This window comes from Carcharhinus amblyrhynchos, chromosome 1, assembly GCF_965287045.1.
Source record: "Carcharhinus amblyrhynchos chromosome 1, sCarAmb.v2.hapA, whole genome shotgun sequence".
Lineage (NCBI taxonomy): Eukaryota > Metazoa > Chordata > Chondrichthyes > Carcharhiniformes > Carcharhinidae > Carcharhinus > Carcharhinus amblyrhynchos.
The window spans coordinates 101,972,671-101,988,773 of record NC_137324.1 but is presented as its reverse complement, the minus strand read 5'-3'; the positions used below and the strand labels follow the sequence as shown (position 1 = coordinate 101,988,773).

The window sequence follows — 16,103 nt, the reverse complement described above, 5'->3', positions numbered from 1 at the left end:
GGAAAGAGTGTATGCTCTTCACCTTTAGCAATTTATAGCATTTTTGAACATTTCATGAATCAACTTGTGAATTTGCAGGAGCAATTTCCCCTGTTGCCATATGATCAATGATGGCTGAACAAATGAAGGCCATAACTTTGCTTACCAAGAATTGGAAATGAGCTTTTCAGACTCAACTCAACTCTGTGAAGTAAAATAATCCCCTCCACCCGCCTCCCCATGGTTCCTGAACCTTTCAATCAGCCAACACATATTCAATATCTGTATAGTCTGACATGAAGGTCTAGGCTCATAAGACCCAAGCTAAGTTATTGAGTATCGGTTGAAGATCTTTAAATGATCATTTTTAATTTTGGGATATTTAGAAACTCTAGGCTGTCAATTGTTTCTGACAACAATTGTGGATAATCTTTATTATGATCACTGACACAGTTTGGAGCACCTACATGTATTTCTAGAAGTTAATTTTGCAGCTATGGTACAAGGTACGTTAAAAATAAATCAAATTCCAGTTCATTGCAAACATTTACTTTTCTAGTCTTGAAGCTTCGCAAATTTGACCTATGATGGGAGCTTGGAAGAAGTTTTCTAATCTCATACTATTGTGGTGAGCCTCATCCAGCTGTAACACGTTGAAAAGATTAGACATAAAATGAGGCTTCTCACTACGAGTGTGAAGTTAGAAAGTTAATCCCTTTGTGTGGGAAATGGTTTTATCATGTACCTTGGATGAAGAGATTACCTGTTTTGGGTGACTCAGGCACCTATCAGCAAATACTCTCCAACAACTCTCTAGCTGCGTGGATTGTCTCTCTTCTGCTCCAAATCAATTGCAGCAGCTGACATCTTCTCCTGTGTTTAGGCACTGCAGATCACAGTTGAAATTTCAAGGTTTGAGTTAAAAAAATCTTTGAGCAATCTCAGTTGTAACCGAAGCTAGACATAATTGTATCCATCATCGGAAAAACTTCAGAACTTGTCATTGTTATAACAGAACACAATAATGAAACTGATTGGAATATAGGAGGCAGGAATTGTGAATGCCACGAAATAACAAATATCGCTCCCTGGAGATTGATGGGGCCCCAACCTTTTATTCTCTGAAGAAAAGTCTTGAGTTTGGAAATTGAATGATTAATTTTATTATGATCATTCCAAGTTAACTTCAGCAATAAAGTTTGAAATCACATAGTAATTTGAGTTGATAAAAGAAAACTGTGAATTTAGTATTTTTTAAATGAGATAATCTGAATTCAGTACTTTGGATGAAGAGCAGACAGTATAGCCAACTTTGTGAATAATACAATAAGCTTGTCTTTGAGTGTATGATGGCACTATTCCCATAATCAGATGTTCCGGGGAGGACCAGTGGTCATAAAGGATCCTGGTAAAGGAAACTTTGGGAGCTCAGCTCCTGATTTTCACCCATTGTTGAAATGGGTGAACATTCAGGATCTATTCTCGCATTTTCCCAAACAGCGCTCCATCAGAGTATGGCAATTCAAATAAAGCATTCAGTTAATTAATCAGCCATAATGTGTACCCATACTGTGTCTTCAAAGATGAGAGAAGAGCTGGAAAAAATGAAGGAAGACGAAAGAACAGGAAGCTTTCAAAGAATGCTTGAAAAATGCGAACGCACATCAACCTTTTCTAATTTGAAGGTAAGTGTTTCATAACTTCATTAAAAATCATAGTTTCAGCTTAATATTCAAATAAAGGGTAAGATAGAATACTGGTAATGTTACTGGACTATAATGTGAACCCTACGCTATCATTTATGAAATGTGAGTGTCATGGGCAAGAGCAACATTTATTACCTATCCTAATTGCCCTGAAGACAGTAGTTCTCGCCATTCCATTGTGGTTCTGGGATGGAAAGGAAGGGGTGCGAAGTGTGGGAAATGAGTCAGTCATGCTTGAGGGCCTGTCAACCTTCCATGACAGCTCTTCCAATATTTATTCCTTTTTACTCAACTGAAGATTCCCCACAATGTTGAATGGATGAAATCATAGGTAAGGGTGCGCTGTTTGCAGATTGAAAGCTAAAAGAGTGAGATGCACGAATACAGCTGAGTTATTATCAAACTGTGGAAGATCTGGAAATGAGGGAGGGAGTAGTGGCAGAGAGTGAAATACTGGTTATGATCACTGGCCATGGAGTTGCAATATTGGATGAAATAGTAATGAACATTCTAAATCTACAGTCTGATTATTTAAGCTAATTTTGGCAACAACTTGAATAGTAAAAACACTGAACAGGGTAGAATTTTTAGACCTGGACCTGAATTTAATGCTCCCTCTGGGGTCCAGGGACTAGGGTCCAGTCCAAGGAATCAAAGTCAAGGGCTTGAGTTCCAAGGCAGACGTCGGCAGCATATATTAATTTTCAGGTGGTACTTTTGGAAGATGGTTTGTGTAGAGAGTGGAACAGGGTTGGAGATAGTACTGAACTTTGGGGAATCCATTGGTTTGTCTGTTCCATGTACTTCTTGTCTATTCAAGGTGAACTCTGAACCGTTGAATGCTCAGCAATATTCCAATGCTTTTAGTTGCCCAGGAGAGGGGAAAGGGCCATGACAGCTTCAGGAGGAGGCTAGTGTATGTGTCATAGGTGTGGTACGTAGTTGTGAGGTCAGGAACATGGCATCTGTCTTCAAGTTTCTCTGAAAGGCGTTTTCAGTGTAAGTTGTGAGGGCTAGTATCTTGCTGAAACCAGCCTGGTTGATGCTAAGGACTTCTACAATTAGGGACATGCGCTGAAGAATGGCATTCAAGGATTTTGTATGGGACTGACAGGGGAAAGATTGGACAGGAGTTAGCAGCAAGTGTGGAGGCTTTTCTTGATTTTGGTATTGCGATGACCTTTGCTGTTTGTCATTTCTTTGGAATGGTGTTGGAATTTATGACCTTCATGTAAAACTGGGTCAGCCAGGCAAGAGCTCAGGGCCCTGGGTGTTTCATAAATTCTGGCACGATATTATCATACCCTCTGCCTTGACACACTTCAAGTCCTGTAAGTCCTTCTTCACTTCTTCAGCCTCAAAGTGGATGTGATTGAAGTCATTTCTTAGTTGACCCAGGATGTTCCTTCTGGTATTTCTGTCCAGATGTGCCTTAATTATGGCAAGCTGGAGACAAGGTTGGGAGTAACTGAGGGGCAGTTTTGAGTGGGTAACCCTTGGGCTGCTCCAAGATGACAGATTAGACAGCTGGAGTGTATGAGGATCAGTTCTGTTAGAGTTTCCTTTCACTTGGTGCAGCACACAAGAAACAAATATCAGATGCACATGAATTTATGGAATTGAGAATTATATGAGAGATACCAATTTAGGTAGCTAGGTATGACTTGTTTGGGAGCAATGAAAGAGGAAGTATTACTTAGAAATAATTATTGCTGTTTAATTTAAATGGGTGAATGTTTAAAATGCTGAAAAGGATAACTTTCATGATTGTGTTATTTTCCTTCAATATCCTCACATGTACTTTGTATTATGTATTCAATAGAACAGACATGTTAAGTACTGATCAGGGAAGGGCTGTTAGGGTTAACATAGGTGAATCTCTAACTATAAAACCTGTGCTAGGCTGCTTGGAGCAACCCAAAGTTCACCCCACCCAAAAGCCACCCACCCAAAATTGCACCTTAAGTTAAATAATTGGTGTGAAATAAGAGAAGGCTAGGGCCAAAATCAAACGGATACTTTGTTACTCTGTCAGTTGGTGGTCATACATTTGGGATGCTGTGCATAGTTCTAAATGATAAGTAGGATATTATTGTCTTGACCGTTTGAGAATATAATGAAGGTGATTTTTGGTATTAGGAAAGTAAATCATGAGGGAAAGATTTCTATTTGAAACAGGCAAATTTTTATGATCTTGAAGAGATTGGCAAAATTGATGCAGATAACTCCTTTCTCCAATAAGATGTTTAAATAAGCACAATTAGAAGTAAGGCAGACAGTAATACAGAAGATTTTTAATCTCCACAGCAATACGGGACATGTACCAGCGATCGCAGGACATATGCAAAATGAAGTTTGCCTACATTTATTGCCATACACTATTGCTCTCTTTTACAATAGAATTTGAGCATTATATTGAACGTTTAGGTCAATGTTCAATATTAGGTCATCCCAGCTACAAATTATTTTCTTTGAAAAATGGGATTTTGTATGTAATTAGAATTAAGGTGAGTGTTTGTCCTAAAATGTGATTAATGTCAGCTGTATTAAAAATAAATTGTTGGTTATTTGATTTAAGATGGAAGAGGCCTTGAAGAATGAGAAAAAATCATTTGATTTACTCCGCAATTATTTAGAGACAGGTGCCCTTAGATCTCTCCAACCTTATTTGCTTCCAGTGTAAGTAAAGCTTTTCATAATGAATATGCCTGCTTAAATACATATGCTTAATCCTGTGGGTATTTTAATATTATGTGATAACTTTTGGTCTTTGCATTTCTGGAAGTGAACCTTCCTCTTAGTACTGCATATTGGAAATTCAATTTGTTCAGAATAAGCTACAGCTCAATTAAAAGAATGGTTGGAAAATTGTAGAACAGATCAATGTTGAAGTTCTGAGAATTGAAGGCAATAGAGAAAAGCTCAAGGATGGAGGGTGGAAGATGATGGATGGCAGGTCAGGGGTAACAGCAGTGGGGGGTGCATTGCAGGGGTTGGTATTGGGAACTGAGGGGGCAGAGCCTGAGGATCAATGATAGCTGGTCCAGGCTGAGAAGGATGTATCGAAGACTGCTTAAAGCCAGGCAAGGGTGATGGAGGAAAGATTAAAGGTGATTGAGGGAGGGTACAGGTTGACCCTGACAGGGTCACTGTGCAAGTGTCCACAGATATGGCTACATTCACAAAAAAAAGTACTATACGGTGAGCTTCGAGGATGGAGTTAGCCACAGTGGGGTGGGTGAAGGTCAAGGTGTGGCTGTTGTACAGAATCGAGTCTCCCATTGATCAAAGGTGATCAGGACAGGAGGCAGGGCCTCAAAGATTGTGCTGACCAGAGCTCTGCCTTTTGTTCACAGTGCAGGCAAGATAGTTCAAGTGCACTCAGTGCTTCTGCTAGCCCTGGTACAGCTGCAGAGGAACTGGTCAAATGTTGCCCAGGACCATCCAGAAATCCATATCAGTTGGAAATATCAACTGGTCATAGTTGGTTCTTATAGGAATTAAGCGTCCACAACTGGTTTTAACAGGATACAACAAGAACATCTGGCAATCACAACTGGAAACCAGTTGGCATCCCCTTTTGTACTGTTGATTTTAACCAGGCCCATTTGTATCTGACTGGAACCAGTTAACTTGTATTATCTTGGATATATCTGGAGCAGCTTAGCATGGAAAGCGCAAGAGTCATGGAATACAGCTAGTCACAGAGTGTGAACTTGGGAATTTGGTGAGTGAGGGAATTTTAAGAATTAATCTTTTTCTAAAATCTAGTCTAATTTGCATTTAGAATTTAACTATAATTTACTGTTAAGGCTTAATTTCTTTCAATCTTTGTCAGGGATAGATAAGCTCCCCCCAGAAGAGACAGCTGCAGTTAGTTAATTAGATGGCTAGTTGAATCTGATTCTCTTGCTAAGAGTGCTAAGTCATACCTGTAGAATTTCAGCTAGTAGAAGTGGTCTTGCTAAGTAATTAGCAATGGCCAGAACAGCAAGAAGAAAATGCCAGTAGTGGATGAGACAACTCGGGATGCTGGTAATCAAGGGCCAGTCAGGTAATTGAATACACTGTCAGTGGTGTAACTACCTGCAACTTTCAGATCATGAAGTGGCTCCCACACATCAATTCACATATTCTACCTGATACTAAGGCCTGTATCTCTCTCCACTCTCACATTTGGATTGCATGATGCCCTTATGAGTGCCACTTTGCTGTGACTTCACAGTGCTATCTACTCTTGATGAGTGCAGGAGATCATTTATCATTTTCTTTCACTGGACCTTTGACCCTGAGTAATGGTGGAAATGTTGACTTCCTGCCCGCCCTTTGTTTGATTTGCTGTGCTCCTCCTGCAAGAATAACTAATTGACTCTTTGCTGCATAGCCAACTGTCCTGCCTACAAGCAGAGGTGTCACACATTACTAGTTCCGCCGCTGGTAACCTCGACATTACCAAAAGATTTTGCCCTGCATCATTGTTTCCCATAAGATATCGGAACCCCTCCTTTGCTCCAAGTGTTTTTTGATGTCAGTATGTGACTCTGGAATCACAAGCCCATGACAGCATGAACAGGTTTCTCAAAAAGAGCCAGCAGCTAGTTGACAAATTTCAGAGCCAATCATTAATTTTACCTACTGGCAATTATTAAATTAATTTATAAGAACGAATATTGTTGTATCTTATAGATAATTGCATTTTTGAATTAACCCTGACTTTTAAATAATCAGTAAGTTAAGATGCTGTACTTGTAACTTATTGTAGAGTTAAATTTTGAAATGCTTTTAGAGAAATGTGATCATATTTATGATTTTTGATGTCATGTATTTTCCAGGAAGAATATAAAAAATATTTATTCAACAACCACAAAATGTGTTGTTTGTTTGAAATATGGCTCAGTTTATCAGATGAAAATAAAATATTTCAGTGTTGAAGAACTGCAAGTAATTCTTTACGAGCTGGTGACCATGATAAAAGAAGGTATTCAGATCACATTGTGTTAAATATTTGTAAATATGCATAAATAGATCATGCTCAGGCGTGGTCTTTCACTTAAGCACTTTAAAACCATTAATGATTGTATTATTTTTATTTAACTAACAGGTAATGATGATGATGGCCCTGGTGTGGATGTACAGCGAAAAAGAACTTCTCGTAGAGCGTTAGAGAAACAATTTTGTCTTCTCACTACTTACTTCCCAGATCACAATTTTAACAAGGTAATGCATTTTAAAAACACCTTGCTTCTTCTGGTTTTCAATAGAAAAGTTGGAAGTCTGATTTTAACTTGTGTTATTTGAAGGATCTATTGCAGAATATTGAAGGTTCATCGTCGATTAAACTTTGTGAAGATGTAAAGAAGTTGGCTGGAACTTGCGAGTATTATGTGGGTGAGGGCAAGAATGTGATGAAGGATCGCATATTTATTCGGGTAGGTTTGTCACATTTAACCAATACCACTAAAATGTCCTTGAGTTTTATTTCCATGTTTCTTCTACTGAAATACTGTGACAGAAATTGAACAAAAAGAGGATGTCCTAAGGTTACAGAATATGGCACAGAATCATAGAATGGAGGCCATTTCCTGTAGCCCTTCATATTTTTCCTTTTCAGATAAAGATCCAATTTCGTTTTGAATTCCTTAATTGAATTTGCCTCTGCCACACTCACAGGCAATTCATTCCAGATCTGAACTACTTTCTGCGTGAAAAATTTCTTTCCTTATGTCACCATTGCATGTTTTACCAATTATCTTAAATCTATGACCTCTGGTTCACGTTCCTGAAATCACTCGAACCAATGGGAATGGTGTCTCTCTAATAATTCTATCCAGGCCCTCATGATTTTGAAGATCTCAATCAAACTTCCTCACAACCTTCTCCAGGGAGGGGAGTCCCAGCTTCTCCAGTCAGCTTATACAAATGAAATAGTCATCCCTACAACCATTTCTGTGAAATTTTTCAGCATAATGCCTTCATATCCTTCTTAAAGTGCAATCCCCAGAATGGAATGCAATTCTCCAGATGAGACTGAACTAGTGTTTCGTAAAGGTTAAACGTAATTCTTGCTCTTGTAATCTATGTCTCTATCAATAAAGCCCAGTATGCTGTATACATTATTAACCATTCACCTTCAATGATTTGTGCACATACTCACCCAGATCCCTCTGCTCCTGCTCTCCCTTTAGCATTGTACCCCTTATTTAAATCATCTTGTCATGTTCTTCCTCCAAAAACCAATCACTTCACATTTCTCTGCATTGAATTTCATCTGTCACCTGTCTGCCATTCCACCAATTTGTCTACATACTTTTGAACTTCTATACTATGCACCTGTGTTCACAATGCTTCCAAATTTTGTATCATCCACAAATTTTGAAATTGTGCTTTGTACATCAAGTCTAGGTCACTAATATATGTAAGGACATAAAGGGTTCTAATACTGACATTTGGGGAACTCCACTAGAAGTCTGCCTCCAGTTCAAAAATCATCCATTAATCATAAAAAATCGGAACAAGAATAGGCCGTTCGATCCCTTGAGCTTCTCTGCCATGGCTCATCTTATATTTTCATGTCATCTTTCCTGCCCTATCAGTGTAACCCTTGACTCCCTTACGATCAGAAATCCATCTATCTCAGCCTTAAATATACACAAGGAGTCTACCTCCACTGCACTCTCTGGCAGGGAGTTCCAAAGACGCGCAACCTGAAGGTTGTGAAATTATGGCCAGTACTCCAAATTCCTACTCTCACTTCCCTCAGGATCTTGGCTGCATTTCACCCAGTCCTGATGCCTTATCAATTTCAAGTACAGAAGTCTAGCCAATACCAGCTCCAATTTAGTTTTAAACATTTCACATGTCTGAATTACCTCCTCTTTCACCATGACTTGGCAGCATCTTCTTCCTTGGTAAAAATAGACGCAAAGTACTCATTTAATACCCAAACCATAGCCCTGCTTTCATGCATAAATCCGCCTTTACAGTTGCTAATTGGTCCTACTCCTTCCTTTAAATCCAATTGGTTAGTCACATGTCTTTTGGATATGATTTTTGGATTCATTTTTAGGTTAGCTGTCAGTCTCTATTTAGACTCTCCCTTTGCTTCTCTTATTTGCTTTCTCAATTCCCCTCTGAATCTTCTGATTTTGGCCCGGTTGTCCAGTGTGTTATTTCCCTGTCTTAAGCAACCTTTTTCTATTTCATCTTAATCTTCTCTCCTTTCATTCTCTATGGAACTCCGAACTTGATTGCCCTTTCTTTCCCCTCCATGGGAATAAACTTTGACTGCACCCGAACACACTCTTCTTTAAAGGCAGCCCATTGTTCAGTTAGTGTTTCTGCCAACCTTTGATTCCAACTGATCTGGGTCTGAGCCTAAATCTTATGATCTTTTTGTCTCATACTATATCTAGTGGCATATAAGGAAGAATAAATGTGGGCTCACATCCATTTCCATAGCTAATTTTTCCTAGAATAGATCAGTAGCCGGAGACCATGGCTTGAGGGGTACCATCAGTTGCCAGAGACCATGGCTTGAGGGGTACCACTCTGCATCAAGCATAGCTGATCAGGAAACTCCCCACTGTTACTGCTTGCCATACATGTATTTCAAGAATTTACTAGTTGATAGTTACCCTGTTTGACCATGTTATGAATGTCCCTTCTGCATCTATCAAATCCAGGAGTAGGACTTGAACCCAGACATTCTGGCTCTGAGACAAGGCTGCTACCACTGTGCTACAAGACCTCCTGATAAAATGTTTATTTTATTTGTTTATTAGTCACAAGTAAGGCTTATATCAACACTGCAATGAAGTTACTGTGAAATTCCTCTAGTTGCCACACTTCTGTGCCTGTTTGGGTCAATGTACCTAGCAGCACGTCTTTCGGATTGTGGGAGGAAACCAGAGCACCCAGAGGAAACCCACACAGCTATGGGAGAACGTGCAAACTCCACACAGACAGTGACCCAAGCGCCCAGGTCCCTGCTGCTGTGAGGCAACAGTGCTATCCATTGTGTCACCATGCCACACCAATGATCATTGTATCTTAAACGTTCTGCTACTGATTCTTGATCCACTTGACTACCTCATTACCAAGAGCCAAGTCTAGCTGTGTCTCCTTTCTCTTCAACTGTGTTACGGACCAGATCAGAAACTCCATAGTATATTATGAAGTTAGCCTAGACCCCAACTTTATTTGATTTTGGCATTAGGATGAGCACAAGGTGTTTTGCTTCAGGCGTGATTCCCACTAGAAAGCTTTTATTAAAACAAACTTCATTTAACAAAAGTTAGAATGTAACAAAATTAATTAGCATATCTTTGGCCAGCCAAAATACTTAAATATGGCAAGGTATAATTCTTAACAGCTACCTATATCTACAGTTATAATTTAAGCAATATCCCCACAAACATAAAACCCTCTTCAGAATTAGCACCAAAAACATACAGGCTCATGTGGATGCTAGGTTTCCAGCCTTGAACCCCTCTGGACAGAGATCCAGAAAGACACCAGTCTTCTGATTCCCATAGAGAAGGATATATTCTCAAATGGCAGAACTTCAAGGAAAGAGACCTAGTTTCTGGTTGACCTGTGTCTTCAGTCTCCTGAGAGAGAAAGAGCTACTTTTCTCTAAAGATCCCAAGCAACAACTGAGCTTGTTTTCTCCCTATAAGCCTAAGAACATAAGAACATAAGAAATAGGAGCAGGAGTAGGCCATCTGGCCCTTCGAGCCTGCCCCGCCATTCAATAAGATCATGGCTGATCTGTCGTGGCTCAGTTCCACATTCCCGCCCTCTCCCCATAACCCTTAATCCCCTCTCTTATCAAAAACCCATCAACCCGCGTCTTAAAAATATTTAGCGAGGCAGCCTCCACCACCTCAACGGGCAGAGAATTCCAGAGATTCACCACCCTTTGAGTGAAGAAGTTACATAAGAACATAAGAACATAAGAAATAGGAGCAGGAGTAGGCCATCTAGCCCTTCGAGCCTGCCCCACCATTCAATAAGATCATGGCTGATCTGTCGCTGCTCAGTTCCACTTTCCCGCCCTCTCCCCATAACCCTTAATCCCCTCTCTTATCAAAAACCCATCAACCCGCGTCTTAAAAATATTTAGCGAGGCAGCCTCCACCACTTCAACGGGCAGAGAATTCCAGAGATTCACCACCCTTTGAGTGAAGAAGTTCCTCCTCAACTCCGTTCTAAACCGCCCCCCTTTTATCTTGAGGCTGTGCCCCCTAGTCCTACTGTCTTTTTTGAGCGGGAAGAGTCTCTCCACCTCTATCCTATCCATCCCATTCACCATCTTATATGTCTCAATGAGATCTCCCCTCATTCTTCTAAACTCTAACGAGCACAAGCCCAGTTTATTCAGCCTCTCCTCATAGCTCAACCCCCTCAACTCCGGTATCAGCCTAGTAAACCTCCTCTGCACTCCCTCCAAGCCTCCAGTCAGTCATATGACTTTTTCTATCAATCAACCTAATTAAGCCCTGCTCTGAAAAACACCAAAAGAAAACATTAAAATAGCAGAACTGCATTAGCCCAGACTAAAACAAACAATCCAGCAATTAGGACCAGTAATGCTTCTGCAGCAAAAATATTTTGGTTGCCAGTTATAGACAAAGAACGGACTGCTTAAAAAGTTCCTGCACAGGAAACATGACACAAATACATTTCTTAAAGGCACACTATCTTCACAACTAGAAACATACTGCTATAGAAAAATTTCCTCAACACACTCTAGGAATTCCTGCCTCTCTCTGCTCTTTAATATACAGCACTCCTAGCCTATATTCAAATAATTAAAGTTCTTAATTATAACAGCTCTATGATTCTCATACTTTTTAGTAATTACCTCAGAAATTTGTTGGCCCAAGTAAATTGGGCACAAATAATTGAGGGCAGAACAGTTGAGGAACAACAGAAGATGTTCAGGGAGATATTGAATACCTCTCAATTAAATATATTCCTGAGAGGAAGATGAATTGTAAAAGGAAGAAAAATGTTCCACAGCTAAAGAAGGAAGTCAAAGAGAACATAAAGGCAAAAGCTAGGGCATTCCAAACTGCAAATGCTAGTGGTAAGCTAGAGGATTGGGAGAACTTTAAGATTCAGCGAAAGGCTACTATAAATAGAATCAGAAGAGCTAAGATGAACTACAAAGTTAATGTGCAGGTGCAGCACGTAATAAAAAAGGCAAATGGGATGTTGGCATTTATTGCAAAGGGGCCTCAGAATTAAAATAGAGAAGTGTTGTTGCAGTAGTATAGGGTGTTGGTAAGACTACATCTGGAGTGGTGTGTCCAGTTTTGGTCTGCTTATTTGAGGGAGCATTGGAGGCAGTTCAAAGAAAGTTCACTAGATTGATTCCGGGGATGAAAGGGTTGACATATGAGGAGAGATTAAATAGTTTGTGTTTATAATTGCTGGAGTTTAGAAGGATGAGAGGGAATCTGGTTGACGTATATAAAATTTTAAAAGGGATTGATGAAGTAAACATAGACCAAATGTTTCCTCTTCTGGGGAATAAAAGGTCACAAGTATAGGTTGGGAGATGGTAGATTTAAAATTGAGATAAGGAGGAACTACTTGACACTACTGGTGAATTTGTGAAACTCATTGCCCCATAGCGCAGTGGAGTCTGAATCGTTGAATGGTTTCAAGAAGGAGGTAGATATATTCCTAATACAAAATGGGACAAGGGGATATGGGGAACAGGTGGGGAGGTGGATTTGAGACCAGGGAGAGATCAAGCATGATCTGATTAAATGGCGGAGCAGGCTCAAAAGGGCGGAATTTGCCTACTTCTTACCTCATTCCTATGTTCGTATGTAGTTGGGAGTAATATAGAGATTTGTACTTTTGAAATAACTTGCAACATAAATCACTAAATATAAAATACATGACATAATATATGAAAGTTCAGCACAGTGGCAAAGTGATTAGCATTGCTGCCTCACAGCGCCAGGGGCCTGGGTTTGATTCCCGGCTTGGGTCACTATCTGTGCAAAGGCTGCACATTCTCCCATGTCTGCGTGGGTTTCCTCCAGGTGCTCTTGTTTCCCCCCACAGTCCAAAAGATTTACTGATTAGGTGCATTGGCTACGCTAAATTCTCCTGAAGTTCACCTGAACAGATGCCGGAGTGTGGTGACAAGGGGACTTTCATCGTAACTTCATTGCAGTGTTAATGCAAGCCTATGTGCGACACTAATAAATAAACTTTAAAATTCACCCCAGCACTATAATTTTAGATTGTCCAAGCTCCATCTAGTGGTTGAAATTTGTTGGAACCACCTGAAATCCTGTGAACACCTGCACTAACCAACATCTGTCACTAGATAGAGGACAGAAGCTTCAGTTCAGAACTGGAGTCAGTAGGAAAGCCAAGAGCACAGCAACTGAAAACTGACCCTTGGAAGATCAGAATGGGAGAGAGTGGAGGCAAGACTGGGATGGGGGGAGACAGTGATTGTTGGGAAGGAAGGGGGCAGTCCACAGAGTAGCCTCCCCCAGTAAGTTGATGCTTTGGAGATCAGGGGGCAGTGATAGGAGACAAGGGTATCAATGGGGGAAAGAGGGAGAGAGTGGAAGTGGTGTGGGAGAGGTTTTGGGCACAGAAGGTAATGTCTGTGGTAAATGACTTAAAAGTGAAACAAGCATTGTTAAATGAATATACAGACATTACTTTATTTCCAATGTTAAAATGAGACATGGAGTGAGACATGTGGTGGGATTTTACAGCCTTGTTTGTCTTGAAACCGTAAAATTGCACCCAAGTTCAACAGACCTTTCATTGTCTGCCCCTCGCCTGCCCTGATTCCTGTGGTGGACAGGACTGTAAAATTCCGGCCTTGAAATCTAGGGGATTTTCACAGTAACTTCATTGCAGTGTTAATGTAAGCCTACTTGTGATACAAATAAATAAACTTAATCTGAGTCAATATTTAGCAGGGACTTGCATATATTTTTGGTACAACTGAGGACCATGACCAGTAGATGCCCCCCTCACAACCCCTCCCCTCTCGGCGTTCTCTGCAGCTCGTTAGTGACTCTAGCACCAGAGAGGCTACACACAATGGTCTCAGAAATGCTTGTCTGTTCTATCACTATTTTCTTCCAATCTTCTTAATTTCCCTTGCACACTTAAGCTAGTCGTGGTGCCATGGACTTTGTTCTGGCTCTACCACCCTTTTATCAATATTCAGACTGGTTGGAAAATGAGATGTACTCGGAGCCTCCTGCACTACCTACCTGCTTCTTCTTGACATCTGATGGTTATCCATACCCTCTCTCCATGCATAGTCTTCAGCTGTGGGTGACCACATCCTTAAATATACTATCCACAAAGCTTTCAACCCTGCAGATGCACCGTACTGATACCAACTGCTGCCAAAACTCTACACCTAGAGCTCAAGCTTCTATATCTGATGACACTTCCAAAACATACGGTTATCCAGGGCACCTACATAAAACAGGATGTATATTTCATGATTGAATACTATTTACTCAATAATCAAAATGACTACTTTATGAAAAAACAAAGACTTACTAGCTATTCCTCTTCTGCTAACATCACTTCATAATGGGAGGCACTTAACCCTTATTTTGCAAAACAAATAGAAAATTTTAATTTCCCAGCTCCAAAGACTAATTTTCTAACTGTGGAGAATCTTTGATCCTAATCTGTCTCATAGTGATCTTTTCCTGCATAGCAGTGTTCTTTAAGTGTTTTCAAATGCAGGAAGGCCAGAACTTTGCTATGTGTTAGTGACTGTTTAGATAACATAGATTCAGAAAGAATGTTCGCGATGTTGGGGGAGTCCAGAACAAGGGGTCAAAGTTTGAGGCTAAGAGGTAAACTTTTAGAACTGAGGTGAGGAGAAATTTCTTCACCCAGAGAGTGGTGAATGTATGGAATTCACTATGTCAGAAAGTAATTGAGTCCTAAATGTTGTCTGGTTTCAAGAAGAAATTAGGTATAGTTCTTGGGGCTAAAGGTACAAGGGATATCGGGGCATCAGGATATTGAATTTGATGATCTGCCATGATCATAATGAATGGGGGAGCAGGCTCAAAAGGGTCGAATGGCGTAATCCTGCTTCTATTTTCTATGCTTCTATGGATCTTGTAGAAACATGGGGCCCAATTCTCCCATTGCGACCCCGCAACTTTTCTGGTGGGTCCGGTCGGGAGAATTGTGTGTTGCCATTTCGTGGGATTCGTGCGTCATAGAATCATAGAAACACTACAGTTCAGAAAGAGGCCATCCGGCCCATCGAGTCTGCATCGACCACAATCTCATCCAGGCCCTACCCCCATATCTCTCCATATTTTACCCCCTAATCCCTCTAACCTACACATCTCAGGACAGTAAGGGGCAATTTTAGCATGGCCAATCAACCTAACCCGCACATCTTTGGACTGTGGGAGGAAACTGGAGCACCCGGAGGAAACCCACGCAGACACAGGGGGAATGTACAAACTCCACACAGACAGTGACCCAAGCTGGGAATCGAACCCAGGTCCCTGGAGTTGTGAAGCAGCAGTGCTAACCACTGTGCTACCGTGCCACCCAGCATGTGCCGGGAATGCATGTGTGTCTCCCAGAGCCGGAGAACAATCGCATTCGAGACCGCACTGGAAACTGGTGGGAAGAGAGGTAAGTCATTTGAATCTTTTTTTAATGTAGTTTAAATATATTTTGCATGTGATTATGTGATTGCACGGAATTTGTCGGGACCGATAGCATCTCCCACCTCATCAGGAGTACTTCATTCCGTGGGGTATAGAGTAGCTCTCCATGTTCAGGGAACTAGCAGGCGAACCTGTCGGAATGAAGGGAAGAATCGTGGCCCCTAGGGGCTCAGGCAGTGGGGGAGGGGGGGAGCCTGGGCATGGGCACCATGGCAGTGCCAGCCTGTGCCCCCAGAACTGCCTACTGGGCAGTGCCAAGGGGCAGGGCCTATTGTGGGCAGGGCCTATGGGCAATCAGTGAGGATGGGGGGATCCCACTGCCGCTCTGTATATGGATCGGTTTGGGCTGGAGGGAGGGCAGTGATAGGGGTGGGCTGGGGAGTGATGGCCTGCTGGGATTGGAGGGGTATGCCTCCAAAGGGGGTTCTGAGCCTGAGAGTGGGGTCAGTGGGGAGTGGGGGCAGAGGTAGGGGTCTGCCAGGGTAGGGGGAGTGGGGGGATTGCCACTGCTGGGGAGGGTGGGCTGGACATTGGGGGGCGGGGAGGGAGAGGGTCATGGCTGGCCCGGAAATTGTTGTTGGGGCTACAATTGGGCGTGGAGGGGGAGTGGTGCTGGAAGGGCAGCACTGCAGAGGTCCCGGGCTGGCCAGTGATTGAGCTGGCCAGCAAATGGAGTGACTGACAGATCGGGACCGCTGCATATGTGCAGAGT

General features: G+C 41.5%; 1 protein-coding gene across 5 annotated transcripts in view; it reads left to right on the top strand.

Annotated features, from left to right (window-relative positions):
* Positions 1 to 16,103, top strand: part of LOC145343471 (uncharacterized) — a 103,559-nt gene that overhangs the window by 30,932 nt on the left and 56,524 nt on the right. For all 5 annotated transcript variants that reach the window (XR_013886714.1, XR_013886713.1, XR_013886715.1 and 2 more), the window contains exons 5-9: positions 1,563 to 1,664; positions 4,264 to 4,364; positions 6,518 to 6,663; positions 6,787 to 6,902; positions 6,986 to 7,114. Coding sequence is in view for 2 of the 5 variants with exons in the window: in XM_080189717.1 (XP_080045843.1) it covers positions 1,563 to 1,664; positions 4,264 to 4,364; positions 6,518 to 6,663; positions 6,787 to 6,902; positions 6,986 to 7,114 (594 nt within the window). In the remaining 3 variants the exon portion in view is untranslated. The remainder of the gene's footprint in view (positions 1 to 1,562; positions 1,665 to 4,263; positions 4,365 to 6,517; positions 6,664 to 6,786; positions 6,903 to 6,985; positions 7,115 to 16,103) is intronic.